At 42.9% G+C, this 16,242-nt stretch overlaps 2 protein-coding genes across 8 annotated transcripts in view; one reads left to right on the top strand and one right to left on the bottom strand.

Annotated features, from left to right (window-relative positions):
• eps15l1b (epidermal growth factor receptor pathway substrate 15-like 1b) overlaps nt 1–7,539 on the top strand; it is a 29,626-nt gene extending 22,087 nt beyond the window's left edge. For 3 of the 7 annotated variants that reach the window (XM_080837123.1, XM_080837126.1, XM_080837122.1), the window contains 2 exons: nt 3,051–3,145; nt 5,683–7,539. In XM_080837123.1, the coding sequence (XP_080693249.1) occupies nt 3,051–3,145; nt 5,683–5,820 (233 nt within the window). In that variant the 3' untranslated portion in view covers nt 5,821–7,539. Of the gene's footprint in view, nt 1–3,050; nt 3,146–4,471; nt 4,489–5,682 lie in introns of all 7 variants that reach the window. The other 4 variants (XM_080837124.1, XR_013968621.1, XM_080837125.1 and 1 more) reach the window with 4 other exon arrangements.
• Nucleotides 7,540–10,534: 2,995 nt separating this feature from the next.
• On the bottom strand, nt 10,535–12,860 carry klf2b (Kruppel like factor 2b). Its single transcript, XM_080836911.1, has 3 exons — nt 12,602–12,860; nt 11,516–12,458; nt 10,535–11,322 (listed from the first exon to the last, which is right to left on the bottom strand). The coding sequence occupies exons 1-3, from the start codon at nt 12,677–12,679 to the stop codon at nt 11,147–11,149; spliced, it is 1,197 nt and encodes a 398-aa protein (XP_080693037.1). The 5' UTR covers nt 12,680–12,860; the 3' UTR covers nt 10,535–11,146.
• Between the last annotated feature and the right edge of the window lie 3,382 nt (nt 12,861–16,242).

Below are 16,242 nucleotides of genomic sequence, written 5' to 3'. Positions count from 1 at the left end.
TGTCACGTGCACTCGCGCTGGCACGCGCAGGGCACCACATGCGCTTCAGTAAACAGAAGCGTCTCCAGCATAGCAGGCACGGTCGTAGACAGGCATCTTCTCCCGTGTTCCCACCAGCCAGGTAACATACAGATCAAGTAAAATCGTATAGTTTGCCCTCTAAGCCCAACGTGTAGCCTAATCATTTTGTTGTGCAGTAAAATGTCTCATACAGCAACAAACAACTAAGCATTTTTAGCCTTAAAGTTTTACGCTGTATAGCCCAATGACAGATAACGCAAGGACGACCATAGGCTTATTAGGCTACAAATTATTTCGGTAGAGTTTGCAATTGCAAATCTGCAAATGTGTTAGGACGAACGTTTTCTGTTGTATAGGTTTTGTCAGGCAACATAAATTAACACATTTATTTGTGGCAGAAAAAAAACGGGAAGTTCCTCATGTGAAAAATGCCCATCTGTAGGCCTATTCAATGACAACAGTTAGCAGCTAACTCCTTCTTCTCGTACTTTTTGGTCTCTTTGTTAATTGTAAATTATAAAGTTTTACGCTGTATAGCCCAATGACAGATAACGCAAGGACGACCATAGGCTTATTAGGCTACTTTTTTTTCTATAGGAAACTCACGTTTAGAGAATGATACAAATAAAAGTAAAATTTCATTCAACATGTGCGTGTAACTTTTTTATAATAAGGTGTTCCGCGTGCGCTAAAAAGTGCCCTTCCCTTCCCCCCGAGCACCTGCCCCCCAAAATGTCTGTGCACGCCACTGATAGTGTGTGTGAGTGTGTTGGTAAATGTGTAAATTGGTTAGTGTGGTCTATGACTATGTTTATGTTTTCATTGGCTTGACTTTTATCTGACCTGGGGCCTGTCTTTGACCCCAAAATGAAATGATCTGTGAAAAATGATAAAGTTATCATTTCTTTACGTAGATTGTAGCTAAGTTAAAAACACAATGTAGGTTGTTCCAGTTTTTAGCATGCTTTTTTTTAAAGAAACTTTTGCTTTAGTCATTGCAAGCCAAGTATGTTGGCTATTTGGTACTAGTTTCAGAAGGAAAAGTTTGCAGTGTCTCTTTACCTCTGGATATAAGTCAGTGTGTGCTAAATAAATTAGTGTAAAGGAAAATGTACTTAATCAGTTCCACACTGCCTGTGATACTTTCATTTTATGGTGCATAACAAGGCTTAGGTTGTTTGAGGTTAACCATGTAGCAGAGACGAATATGAACTGATACCAACGTGAAAACCTCAAACTGGAAGGCATACATTCTCTCTAAGAGAGTTTTCATCAGTCTTCAGTGTCTGTGCAGAAAGAAAGATAGTGAGTGCTGAGAATATCAGGTAAGCTAGATTTCCATCAACAGAGGTTTCAAGCAAATTGTTTGCAAACAGAAAACCATTGATGGAAAATGCATTGAACAGTGCGTAAAACAGCTGATTGTTACATTGCCAGCAGCATAACTTATTACAAAGGAAACCCTTTCAATTGTGGCCATGAAAGGCCACACTTGTGGATGTGGATGTTCTCAATCTGATATCTCACACAGCGGCCTTCTTAGATTGTCTGCTGATTGTGGACATGCCCCGCAGCGGGACTTTGGCCAGCATCCGTCCTCTGGAATGTATAAAATGGAACCATTAGCTAAAGCAGAGAAGCAATGAGAAACCTTTTCAGCTGTGTTGATAGAGTCTTCGGGTTCTCCTAGCTGTACTGACAAGCATGGTTATGGGCATGGTTTTATTTGCCTCAGCAAAACCTCAACCTCAATCTCAAGCGCATAGATTTGTCTTCCTCCAGACCTGGCTGTATTTGAATGTAGATGGAAATCTAGCTGCTGAGAGTTTGAGATAACACTGAGATGCCTGGCTCTATGGATCTCCATTGTGGGTCCCTCTTCACCTGTGGATGGGTCACCTTGTCAGTGCTGTTCACACTTGCATTAGCAAGTGTAAAAGATGAGGAATTCAACTGTGTGTGTGTTGTTGGTGTTGTGCGTGTGTTTATTTTACATAAATGCCTGCGTTTCTGTTGTTATCATAGTATTACACACCAGGGTGTGGCATCTGGATGCTTGAGCCCAGAGAAATGACAGATCCTTTGTTGAGGCTGGAAGATGATCATTCTCTCTTTGTGTTTGTTTATCTTGCATAATCTTTGCATGTTCTGTCTCACTCTTTCTCTCTTGCTCGTCCATTTCTCACTGGTGAGTCATCTTCAGTAGTATGGTTAACACCTCCTCAGAGAGCCAAATAAGTGTGACATTCCCACAGTCCCAGAGTGATGCCTGCTGATGTTGGCCATAGAGTTATTGCTGCTGCTGCACTTTATTGCAACATTGGGCCCAGGACCTATTCAAAACTTGTATTAAGCTGGCAGTGTGGCATCTGCATCTGAATGAGGGTCAGTCTTTTCTCTACGTAATGTCCTCTTTAACGCCTATTTTCCCCCTTCTTTTTCGTGGATGTTGGGTGATGTCTGAAAATGTTCTAAAGGACCTGGATGTAGATGAAATGGGTTTTGTTTTTTAGCTGTGTAAATTGTGTTGGTGTGGGGAGCATTGGGTCTTGCCTGGTTTTGGTGAAGTCTTGAGTGAATGCAGAAATGAAACCTGCTCTGTGGTCTTTGGTGCACCGCGAGGAGCAGAGGCTCTCCATCAAAGCCGAGCACCCCAACCCTCAACCCCCCACCAAAAAAAAAACAACCACGAAAAACCACCATACCATACCATACCAACTACCATAGTGTGAGTACTCTCACGTAATGTGCAATGAGTGGGAGGTCATGAGAATGATGGTTAAGCCAGAATCGTATCACAGTTAAAGCAGAGTTGGGTGAATGCCTCATTCAGTAGAATCAAAATGGAATATACAAACAAACGAAACACATTGTAAGTCTGGAACATACACACTACCGGGTGATCTCAACAAAGGCAGGCATAAATCTCTCCGGCAGTTTTGTGTTACTTGAGGTTGCACGATTGTCCATGTGATGTGTTTCTGTGTTGTGAAGAAAAGAATGGTCTTTCTCCCGCAAACTGTTCCCAGGTCAGGGTACACCGGGACACTCCATGGGGCCAGCCGGTCATGTTGTGAGTAGGGGCCATAGAGGCATGCCCGCTTCTTTGGCTGGAATTGCTGCTGTAAGTTCAGTGAGGATCCCGTGTATATGCTTGTGTGTTTGTGTCGCCCTTGTGCCATTTCGCCTCTGTGACGTGTCGCCGTGTCAGTGCCAAGCTTCTCAGCGACCCCCCCCCCCCCCCACACACACACACACACACACACAGATGACACTAATTCAGCTATCCGACTAATTTAGCAGTTTGTTGTCATCCATGCTTTTCCTTTTCATCCTCTCCATCCAAACCCATTTGCTCCATTGACAGTGCTCCCTCTTGTCATCTGAAACCCTCTGTGGAAGACAGATGGTCACAGATTCTCACACTCAAGAAACACACACCCTCTGACCTTCACTTACTTATGACTTCATTCTGAGATTTGCATTAAAGCGTGAAAGTAGTAGTGAACTCCTGGAGCACTACACAGTTCTAGGTAGTACAGCTCTATCAAGTCATTTAACCATTTTGTGTAATACAATAAATGGTTTCCCCATTTACAAACACTGTTCTGTTTGAAACCAAGAGTGGCACAACACAAGGGATCCCCTTGAAACTCATTCTGCTGTTCCGTATTGTCAGTGGACATTTGTTATTCCCCAATAGTGTAGCACTGTCTGATGCTTCTTCGGTGATGTGGAGAAAGCTCCGGAGCATGATGGGGAGTTGTGTGCGCACTCGCTGGAGCTGGGCTTAGCAGATGCCACTGTGGCTTTGGTGTTCCCTTTGCCTCCTAGTGCTGACCTTCTGCTCAGGAAGCCAGAGGGGTAGAGGTCAAACCACACGTGTTGCTTACCCTTCTAATGCCTACACTACATGTGCTTTCTCCCTCCCTTTGAAATCGCTCGTCATTTTTAGCATTTATATGTATTTCCATTTTCTAATTTGTTGTTTGACCGCCAGGTCGAATCGCGGAATCACTTAGATTCCAGGCAGTGCACATTTAACAGAAGATGCAATACTATGAATTTTAAAATACTTTTTAAGAGAAGAGAAGAGACTAAGCTGTCAACGGATGCCTCCTAATCATATAACAAAATACACCCTTGCATCATTTTTAACCCCCATGAGTCCAATCCACTCACCCACCAGGAAATGCGTGCTTGTACGTGCGTGTGTGTGTCATCTCAGGTAGTCTTGCATGACCTCCTGACCTCTCAGCACCAGCTGCATGGTCCTGCCCTGCTTTGTTTAACTTTTTAGAGCACTAACTGCTCTAGTTGTTGTTTTGGTTTGTGTTTCATCATCTTAGTGCTAGAGCTGGGTGTGTCTGCTGCCGCTGCTGCTGATGTTGTTGTTGTCGTCTTCGTCTTTGATTTGGCTTGTGTGTTTCTAATCTGTCTTCCTACCCAGGTGCAGGAAGTGGCAAGGTAAGGTTACTCAAAGGTTTGGTGACCACAACTGGAGTCTTGCATGCATTAAGAGAAACCTCTGCATGCTCTCTCTCATACACACAAACACCAGTTCCCACGCTCCACCCTGTGGGCCCACCGCTCTGTGAGGGCCGTGATTAAATCAGACGCACAAGAGATCTGCTATCTACCCCTCTCTTATAGTCTCTCTCTCTCTCTTTCTCTCTCTCAATGACTATGTCTCTCTATGTCTCTTTCTCTCCCTCTCTCTCCTGAGGACCATGAGAGGTGGATAGACACAGCACGACAGAGCAAATACAACACCAGTACCCCCAACCAAAGCATTGTGGCAAAAAGGGCTCATTTAGTAGACCTTTATCGCCTCATAAAAGGAAGAAAAATACAAATGGAAAATACTGCAGTGCAAACTCTTCATCACTAAACAGTGTAGTTTTTGCATTGCTCCCCTGTCATTTTGCTGTGGATGTGGGTACATGGTATATATGTCACATCACGCTCTTGTGTCTGATTGCACTGGTTTGGAAAAAACACTCTCAAAACATAAAACATAATCCAACCAAATCAGAGTACATTAGTTTGGCAGTCACTCACTTCTCAAATTAAATTCTAAAGACAAATTGTCGTTTGAATCATGTCCTGAATCAAAATGAACACTGATAGGCCAATCAGAAACTATGGCACAATGAGGCCCCTAAGGCTTCAGCCGTGTGGCTTACAGCACGGTGGTGAATGCAGTGATTCGTAAGGGAATCAGTTGCTGGTCACGGTGGGACTCTCTGATTCAGTATGTTATACTGTGTAATGTTCTAGTCGTGTGTGTGTGTGTGTGCAATATCTGAGTGTGTGTGCTTGTGTTTGCAGTGTTTATGTTTGTGTGTTTGTTTGTGTGTGTGTGTGTAATGTCTGAGTATGTGTGTGCTTGTGTTTGCAGTGTGTGTGTATGTGTGTACGGTGCCTGTGTGTTTGCGTATGTGTATGTGAGCGTATGCATGCGTGTGCGTATTGGTGCGTGTGTGTTTGTGTGTGCGTGCGTGCGTGCGTGTGGGTTAGCATGCATGTGCGTGTGTGTGCGTATTCGTGCGCGTGTGTGCGTATGCGTGCGTGTGTTTGCGCGTATAGGTGTGTGTGTATGTGTGTGTGTGTGTGTGCATGCATGCGCTGTGTAAAGCCCCGGTGTCTATGCTGTCTTAGTTTGGAAGTGAGGCGGAGCAGCTGGAGTGGGCCAAGCGGGAGAGCGAGCGGGCGGAGCAGGAGAGGATGAGACGACTCCGTCAGCAGGAGCAGGAGGACCTGGAGCTGGCCATTGCCCTCAGCAAAACACTCACCTGAATCCTCTCCTGATGCCTTCTCCTGAACACATACAGTACACACCTGAACCTTCTCCTGGAGGCCTTCTCCTGAACATATCCAGTACACACCTGAACCTTAACCTGGGGTGCTTCTCCTGGACATCTCTGTGGTCACAACATTGACTTTGCACTACTTTCCCAACCCTGACCCCGACGTCCCTCTGCAACACATTTAGACTGCTGATCTAAATGAATGATCACTCCAGGCTTCTCACACCCTCCCTCGATGCTTCCCTTTGGCACATTTAAAACGCTTACATGATGCCACACTGCTAACATATTGCAATATGCTCCCCTTAAACCTGTCCTGGCCATAATGCTCACCTGAAGATTCTTCTGGAATTTTTCAGCATAGTCATGTGAAACCTCACCTGAAGACACTCAGAACACCCTCTTGACCTGATCCCTCTCTCCAAAGCACGCTTAAAATGCTCTGCCTCAACACCCTACAAGTCAGTGTGAACACCATTCTCTAAATAACTCCATGTCCCAAAACTCCAAAACACACTCAAAGGCTGTCCCCATCTTCATCAGAAAATTGTCTATTGAAAACGAAAATCTTCCTCTAATCTTGTAAGAGACTCTTCTGGACTCTTCTCCTCAACTCTCTGGTCACCTGAAGCTGTCGTTGCCTCTGCTTAGTTTAAGCCTTTAATAGCCTCAAAGTTCTCTGTTATGTATGTATATATGGACTATGGAGTATATGAAGTAATTATGAATGCACTGTAGAAAAGTAGACTAATGATTGTTCCCTGCCACTTTAGTCTGTCAGGGCATCTTTAATTGTATGCATTAAAGCATTGGGGCTTCTCTTGTAGACTGTCGATAGCGACTTTCTAAATGTTTGTAAGGCTTTTCAGTTTCCTAAAGCAAAAAAGTATCCAGTACCTCTATAGTGTTCTATTTATCTACAAAATATTCACATGTAGCCTCTCAAACCAAAAAGGTTGCCTGTGTGGGTGTGTGTGCCTAGAAAGTGTCCTTTCAAAACTTTGTACTAGTTCTTCTTTTCCCTATGACAATAACGTGCTAGTCTGTTCTGAAATGACTTGCATCTGCTGTGCCTGTCATTTCATTTTAATTGTTTGGCCTTAAAGGGAAAAAATGGAAAAATTAAAATGTGAGAACTCCTCTACCTAACAATTGAGGTACAAAGGGATGTATAACCAAAATTATAGGAAACCACTGTAAGCATTACTAGTGTTTGTGTCAGACTGCATGGTTATGTAACGGCAGGTCCTTTAAAACAGTAGAGCTTTTCCGCTCCAATGTTTTTGCACTGTGGAATAGAACTGTAATACTAATAAGCCTTAATCTGTCACTCATTTGGAGGGCATCAGAAGATGTGATGTTATGAGATGTGATGCGTGCGTTGCTGTTCACTTTGTTCAATTTGTTAAATGTAGGTTTTTAAAGTTTTTTTTATTATTTTGGCTTGTAACAACCAAAGACTTTGAACTGCCAATGAAGTTTGAAGTTTTTCAAAACGAATCTGAATGAAGTCTAAATAAGAGATCAGGGACATGAGATGACATTTGCTCTATTTGCTCTGTTTGCTTCGGAAGGTTTTTTTTGTTTTTTGTTGCTTGGTGTACAACTCCTTTTTTGGTCTGTTACCTTATGATTTTTTGTTTTGTTTTTGGAGGTGTTGGTTAATACTACTATACTGTACTATAAATTACTAGATTATATATATATATATACATTTCTTTTGTCTTCTGTGTCAGCCTTTTGTGTTTTTAATGTTGTTGTTATAGCTAGGTGCTTTTTAGTACATCTAGACCTGCACTGTACTGTAAGGGGTAAAGAAATAGAGTAGATGTCTGTCTTTGATTAGGGACAATATTTCACCGGCCATGCCTATCTTAAATTATGCTGTTTGCAATTATTACCATTGTTATGTAACTCTCAATAGATCAGAAATTATGTGTTGCAAAACATGCCTTGTGGGATACGCTTTAACATTTGTAGCCTCAGAGACTCGTAATTTGGCCATTGCCTTTATAACTTACATTTTCATCTGCTGAGTGATGTCTGTTCCCAGGCTAGGATGCAGATGGATGTAATGCTGTCAGGCCTGTACAAAGGTAGTCCCACCTTTTGTAAAACACTCATTAATACTAATAATAATGTCTTGTCACTACACTCTTTGAGTAGAGCGCCCTCTATCAGATGTAACCATGTACTATAGGCTGGGAGTGGTGAAGGAAAGTCCCTCTGTTAATAATAACAGTCACTCTGAACAAAAACAAACATGTGCATGTGTCTGATGGTTTTGTGTGCAAGTGATTAGAATATGCAATAGGTAAACAACATACAGTTCAGCACAATACAATACAATAAATACTCAGCTAAACATTAGTGTGCTGTCCTCACATTTCTTCATGTGGTTAAAATGTTGTTGCTACTTAGTCCATGGCACTTACACGTGTCAACATCTCTTCTGTGAAAGAGAGAGGGAGAAAGAAAGCAAGACAAGAGGCCCTGTGTGGAACTGTGAGTCTGTCAGTTTGTCAGTCAACAGTGTCAGGGCTATTACACCTGTAGAATAAGGTGTGTGTTTGGTTGAGGGTAAAACTAAAACACTACCCGAGTCAGGAATGTGTGTGCAGTCAACTACAGTCAACAAGAAGTGATTGAATGAGGGGTTGGTAAACAGATGGTGTGGAGATAGATGTGGTGTTATGTGTAGTGTTATTTTCAAACTTATGTGAGAACTATTGCGGCAATTGCAAGTTGTTCCCGTTAGTGCTTTCTAAAGACTGCTTGTCCTAAAATGTCAGTGAAGTCCACAAGGGCAGTGACTGCACAAGGGTTTAATACCATGTCCTCATTGCCCATATGAAGCTATAATATATTCAAGTGGTTAATTTATTATACTGGATCTTAGAATCAGAACATGTTTCTGTTCTTTGTTTCTGTCATCTCAGTTTCAATAGGATTAATAATCGATAAGCGATAATCTTTTCAACACTGAATTTCAGCTCTGGCATCTTATTTATTTCCATTTGAAATAACGGAAGAATGTTGTTCTAAATGTCTATTTACGGAACACTACATGAAAGGACTGAAGATCAGATGGTTACTTTTTCTTCGAGTTTCTGAGAATATCCAGCCCAAGTTTCACTACTCGGGCATGACATTCCTCGGTTCAGAAAGTATATCCCCCATCACCACATTGTTGAAAAAACTGCCCCTCCTCTTCTTGCCAGTCAGTTATACCGATGTCAAAGAGTTCCATTGGCCTCTCATTGGTCTATGCCTCACCTTCAGACGACTTCATCTTTGTGAGATGGCAAAGCACACCAACTTATGCCGGCAGGGCTGGCATCAAAGGGTAAACAGCTTAACACTTGGGGAAGACGTTTTGTGGGCAATTGTGTCAGTATGACATGCCTTGTCACAAGCACACATGTTTTACAGAAAAATATCATGGTGGTGTTTTTTTGTGTTCTACCAAATACAACGGTTTGAAAAAAAGGAGAACATGATATTGTTATTGAAGTGTGTCAAGACTTGTAGTAAAAGTTACTACGATGAGAACTAAAAAAGTGAAATGAGAGTGCTACTTTTGCACTTCACTGAATCGTCTATTTATAGATGTGCCCGGAGCATGTATTTCTTCTTTTTGACAGAAATGGAGTGATGTTGTGAAAGAGAAATGGAGATGAACGCCACAGCCATAACTTCACACATCTAACATGTAATGGATTGAGAAGTATTGTATTTATTGTGCTATTTCACTTGTTGCCACTTGCCTTCTAGTAATAGGACTTAAAATTGCCGTTCTCTGATTTACCTCTGTGTAGGACCATACTTTCCTAGCGGCCTGCCTAAGACATTTGCTATGAGGTACACTTAGCTGAGCTCAAACCTTATTTTTAAATGGGCTCCCTTGCCAGTTTTGTGACTGCGCACGGCGGTGAGAAAGTCCTCAGCACTGCCAAGCATCTGTTGGACATGGATGGTTTTGGCAGTCTTGAAATGTTGTGCGCAAAGATCTTGCCACCTGTAAGAGACAATGCATCTTTCTCTCCCTCCCTCTAAATGTGCACCCACTAGCTCATCCTATGAATCTCTCCATGAATGTGGGGCACATGTGTTCAATTTTAGGATTTTAGAGGCCTTTGATGTCATCCATGTCTCCTCCCCTTCCATGCCCCCACTGCTCGTGGTCGTATTGCTGCTGTTGCTGCTGCTGCTGTGCCGAGCGCTGTGGCCCCTCTGTCCAGACGTATCTAAATTCACTCTCTGTAATTATGTAAATGTAATGTTTGTATTTATAGGGCGAAAGCCACATGCCACTGGCCTCAGCCCCTTTGCAGCTGGAAAGCATCACCCATGCGAAGTGGAATACCAAGTCCCCAATGGTTGAGTGGGGGCTCAGAATAGTAGTGTTCCCTTGATTTCTCTGAATGCCTTGTTATGGTCCCTAGTCCCCATAAGCTGCGGCCTGGTGCAGCTCAAATGCCTAAGGCATCATTTTCCAGTTTAGTTCAAAGCAGACCATAATAAGAGGCTGTAGTTTAGGGTGAGCTTTAATATTTAAGCAGGTTTTTTTTATTTCCTTTGCCTAACTTTCTCTTTCTATCACTTGACTGATTTTTTTTTTTTTAATGTTAAAGGGATCATTGACAAACTGGAGTCAGTGCATATATTCAAATTTAGTTTAATATTTACAATAAATACCCTACTTACAATATAAAATTTATATACATATTTCATAAAAAAAACAGGACATCAAGCCCTGATTTGGTATTGTACATTGGGGCTTGAGATTACAGTTATTGTACCTAGATAATACAACATGTTTGAATAGAAAAACATTTAAACCAAATCCATCATGACTTCAGATCTGACTTGCAAAAATTGCACAGAGCTGGAGTCACTGAAACTTTTAAGGCAGTTTCTAAACCAAAACATTGTCATATCACTGCGCTCATGTTGTCAATCCAGATATTACTTTTTTTCTGAACATTGCTAGTCAATAGGCTTGCCCTCATACAGTAGTTTGTACTCGTAAATAAAAAGGCACTGCTATACACTGTTCCAGTTGAATACACACATGTCAAAAGCCAACTTTACAAGTTGGTGGTTTGACCCCAATGCACTAAAAAAAAGAGCCATTTTCTTGCTCTTGCAATCGTAGTACCAGCTACATTTGTTTCAAAAATTATAACATTATAAGTCTTTATAAACGACAGAAAATGCCTTTGAGTCGTATGAAAATTAAATAAAAAACAATAATATAAGGCAATTGGCATAAGTCATGTTCTTCAAAACTGTTGTCTCAGTCCTGCATCCTTTTACAGGTGACGCTTCATGTGCAGTGCCAGGTGATCCGACCTGGAGAAGGCACGCTCGCAGAGATGACACTGAAAGGGACGGTGACCGGTGTGCTTGCGAAAGTGGCGTGTCAGCTCGTCGGAACGAGCGAATTTCCATCCGCAGCCCTCCCAGTTGCAGTGATATGGCTTTTCACCTGTTAGAAGAGGAGGGTAAGGAAAAATGCTTAGGGGTTGTTGACTTCACACATTTAGCAAGACTTTGTTTTTCACCTCAGTGAATGGTTGCGCGTTAAAAACCATAGGCGTTAACAATGTAATTGTAGCTAAACTGTTCTTTGTGCGATACAAAAGCATTACACATATAAAGCAATTACAATCATTTCTTACCTGTGTGTGTTCGGTGATGAGCCTTGAGGTGTGAGCTCTTGGTGTAGGTTTTGCCACAGCCAGCGAAGGTACAGGTGTGCGTGGCAGTGCGCTTCCTTGGCCAGGTACGACGTCCTCTCTTGGGCTTGGCATCCAGAAGCTCGAGTGGCGATGACGGAGGTGTGAGCAGGGCTCTCTGTGAGCCCGGTTGCATACCAAGACCGTCTTCGAAAATGCCAAACTGGTGCGCCCCCCGGTATGGATGTGGCATCTGCTGAGGCGGTGGATGAGCTGGGTGGTGTGCGAATGAGGGAATAGCGGAGTAGGTCTGTGGGAAGATGCTGTGACAGACCTGAGGCTGGCACTCAGAGTTCACTTGGTCATCCGGACTGAGCGGCGGAGTCATGTTGGCAGCCGCACGCGGGGAAATTGCAATTCGTGGCTGCTCGAAAGACATCATGCATGATACATTGCCCTCTTGCTTGATTTTCTGACAGGTCTGAGGTACCATGCCCATCACAGGTCCGTAACTGTCCATGTTCGGCTCGACTTTGATGTCAACAAAGTCCTGTCTAGGAAATGGTGCTGAGTTAATGATAAATCTTCCTTGAATGGTGCCACTGCTCGCCATGCCATAACTGTCAACGTCGCCTCTCAAAAGTTCTGCCATGAGGCTGTTGTAGGGTGGAGGAGGCGGGCTGGCATCGTTTGAGTGGAAAGAGCTCATGCCGTTAACCATTTGGTAGAGACTGCACGGTTCCGTGGCTGCCATGGAATACTCCACACCTGTGTTGAGCGCCCCGATGCTGTCGGCGCCGGTCGTGTTGGCGAGAATAAACTCCAGATCCAAGTACTTGCTCAGATCCTCGTCGTCCTTTCTTCCACGGCAACTGTCCATGGTTTGGACCATATTGAGATCAGTGCAGTTGGAAGACACGGGCTTGTCCCCTTCGTTTTTCCACCTCTGTGAAAATAGAAGATGCGTTTGTTAGGGGAATGTTAGCCAACAAAATAAAGAAAAGGCAGAAGTACTGTTAATATAATTAAGATTAAGAATCGCTGAAAATTACACTATCAGAAAGGTAATACAAATGTTTGCATACTTACTTGTTCCCAAAGTTTGTCCTTTTGGTTTGAGAATGTTGCTATTGATGGTAAAATGGTCCCAGATAAGGCCATCTCCATAAGTCCAAAGTTCTTCTCTTGAGTTTAAACTGTGTGCCTTGCGTATACTTTGCTTTTCACAAGTATTAAGAACTGACTAAGACGGACCACTCAAGTATACAAGTTTGTACGGCAGGAGATCCTCCTACCTTATAAATATTGCAGCTGAATAGCTGGACCAATTGAGCGAGTGGAGGAAACACGTTCAGGATGGACGTAGCCCTAAATTTAGCCCCGGTATATAAAGTGCAGCTCTCGCTTCTCTCTGAGCAGTCTGTCTCCTTGCGCTCATGCAAACCTATAAAGCTCTGTGGAGCCGCTCGGGTAGAGATGACGCACAGTGGCCCGGCCCCTTTATGGGCTGGCGGGGGCGGGAGTGAAGGAGTAGTAGTGGAAAAAAGAGAAACACTATGGGTGAAAGGCAACAGGCTACGCCACCATGTACTAGGCTACTGTAAATCGCCCAAACAAGAAAAAAGTACCAGAAATAACCATTTTAAAGACAGCAGAGGCAGAAATAAATGATGCTCCATACTCGTCAGACTGCCTTCGTAAATCTTGCAAGGATTTGTTACATTTGTGAAGTCAATGCGTAGTCTAAGGGATTTTCCTAAATAAGTCAGCACATGTAAAAATAAACAATGACAGAATACATTCTCTCAGGCCACAATCTATAGCCTACACTATGCTAGAAAGCAGGCAGACAGCACCCAGCCGATTTTTTCGGAGATGAGTTGCTTTGTAAACCCATAATAAAGTTTAAAGCTACTTGAACTGAACTGAATTAATATAATTATACTGGGTTGTTGATGGATCACTGCTTTTGTATTATTCATTTACAAAGGTTCTTCACCAAGTTTTATATTGGTATCTGCGACTTTTGTTTTTGCAATCGATAGGAGCAGAAGCTTATACGCTACATATTTTCCGTATAGCAGGACTTTTTGCCATCCAAGTATCAATGAGAGAGGGATAGAGTATCTGCAAGGAACGCATTCAGTGGAGTTTTAAATACACATATTGCGTAATTGTTATTCATCCTGACCGTTTGACATAGAAGAGCAAAGACGTGCCATTTTCCCATTGATACCATCTGAAAGAGCCGAGGAGTCGTGGCCATTATCATCAGTACGAGCGCACCTTTATGTGTTCACAGCAGGTTTGTCTAAACGCGGGCACCAGGCGCCACTGTGATCATCAGTGCCTTTGACGGCCCCTCTCGTTCCCAGGGGCGGCCCATGTTAACCTTTATTTTGAACTGCATTCAGGTGCTAATCGGGAGATGGGGGCTTAAGCTTTTCGCACGCCGATTTGGGGCGATTCTGGCTTTGTTTTGAGGGCTCATTAGTTTCGGTGATGATTGTTCGAAGAGGTGCGACATGATGTCGCTATCTTTCCAAGGGGGTCAACTACATTCTTGCTTCGTCATTGTGTATAATGTATCATATGGCAGGATGTAGGTTACATTTCTGTAGTCTAATCGCGTATTATGTAATCATTATCATAAAACAGCAAACATAAAATAGTCTGCTCTTAACCCTCTGTACCCCGTAACGGCCGTGAACGGCCGCTCTCTATTCTCCTGTAGCGGCCGTGGCCGGCCAGCATGTTATAATGACCAAACACAAGCGAACAAGTTATTTCTGAATGTTACCTTCAAGCCTAATACACACTTTTGACTCTTGACAACATATATTCATGATTTTAACCATATGTTTGTATTGAGCGATTTTGGGATAATTTCGTTTTCTTATGAGTTATGTCAGTGTCCACCACGGAGGGAGCCGGAGTTCGCCTGAAGTCACTGGCTATCTTATATCTACCTACCCAATGAAAGTAATTTGTTCCAGCTAATTCTTTGAAACACGAGCTATATTATTTGTTACATATGACTCACTTTCCCGCTGCAAAGAATGTAACTTTGTAGCCTCTGATATCATTACCTCAGCTCAAGACTTCATCACATAATAAGTCATTTAGTCAATATGTCAGCACCAAAAAGATCGCGAATTTTCAGCCTTGAAGAAACCATAATGATGTGTACCACCAACGATAACTCACATGAGTTAGGACATGGATTGGATGACATAGATGTAAGTGCCTGGTAAACTAATCATTTTCAATAAATACACACTGAACAAATACATCGCTGTTCTCAGAGGCTGTCACCAACGAAAGTTGATAGGTTTAGCTATTTGTGCTAACTATCGAGCACAGCTTATAATTTTCAAGCAGTAGGCTACGATGGGGTGGGCTACAGCTAGCGGTGTATCGTACCTGTTCGCAATTGATGACTCAAAGATAACTTGTTAACTGTATTTATACTGTAATCACATCCTCTGTTATCCATATACGATATTGGAATGAGTGTAGGGGCATTTGTCCAGGTGTATAGCCAACTTGTAGCACTGGGTTATCCAGTTGGGGCGACTAGCTCATAAAAAAATGCGACGGTCTCACGATAACTCGGATTTGTTTAAACTTTTATTGGTCAACCGATGGGTACAGAAATATAAACTTTACATTTTTGGTCAACAACCTGACAGTCATACAGGCCTTGGCTATATTATCAACGGGTTACCTGATATCCTCCATCCGTCTGCCTGAATCACTGCGAGTCAACTAATGAGGGGTGAGGGAGGGACCTGACATTTTGTACCTAACGTCATGTGATCCCACGGGCACATTATATTGGATGCGTGGATGGATGTGTAGATATGAATACATCTATAGATTCATGCTCCCTGTTATTGTAGGCCTACACTAAGTGATTTACAAGACTACAAGCCCATGTTGGATGCCACACCTTTTTTTGTTTTGTTTACTAAGTGTTGTGAATTATCATTAAGAAAATCTAAGCAATTATCACTGATATCTGCCCCTAGTTTTAACAATAGGCCACTTTCACTTCTCTCACATCTGCCTTATTAGCAATAGTAGCCTACCCTCCTTTTTATCATGTATTGCCATAATGTTTATACTATTTTGGTGAGGCTATCATTTCCTCATATTTCTATATTTTTTGTTCTTAGATTAATCTATCTGAAGTGTCAGATAGCTCAGGAGATGAGAGTGAAGTGGAAGGAGCGGAAATTAATGAGGAGGAAGAGGAGGTAGAGATGTTGGAAGTGGTAGGAGAGGTGGAGGAGGTTGAAGAGGAAATGGTGGAAATGACAGGGAGAGTTAGGAGGGGAAGAGGACAATGGCAAGGGAGGAGAGGGAGAAGAGGGGCAAGAGCAAGAGGGGGTGCATGGGCAAGAGGTGGAGTGGGCAGGGGGAGGAGAGGAAGAGGACCAAGAGCAGTGCAAGGAGAACTGGATGAAGAACTTTGGTCGCAAACTCTGACATCTCCCTCCATCGAGCCATGTATTGTCCAACCTGGCCCAAAATCTGTTGTGACGAATGTCCTGGACATTTTGCTGCAGCTTGTTGGAATGTGTTTCCTCACAAATTTGTGTATGTGTACCAATATGTGTGCATCTCTCAATCCCTCCGCCACATGGTACGATGTGACGGAGGAGGAGATGAAAGCGTTTATTGGCCTAAATATTTTAATGGGCATCCACCGCGTGCCATGTCTGGCG

The sequence above is a fragment of the Sprattus sprattus genome (assembly GCF_963457725.1).
Source record: "Sprattus sprattus genome assembly, chromosome: 4".
NCBI lineage: Eukaryota > Metazoa > Chordata > Actinopteri > Clupeiformes > Clupeidae > Sprattus > Sprattus sprattus.
The sequence above is the reverse complement of the archived record's forward strand: the minus strand, read 5'-3'. Positions and strand labels throughout refer to the sequence as shown.

Coding starts and splice junctions, on each gene's coding strand:
- klf2b (XM_080836911.1), bottom strand. CDS start 12,679: ATGGAGATGGCCTTATCTGGGACCATTTTACCATCAATAGCAACATTC. Junction 12,459..12,601: donor AGGACAAACTTTGGGAACAA/GTAAGTATGCAA, acceptor CTATTTTCACAG/AGGTGGAAAAACGAAGGGGA. Junction 11,323..11,515: donor TCATCACCGAACACACACAG/GTAAGAAATGAT, acceptor CTCTTCTAACAG/GTGAAAAGCCATATCACTGC.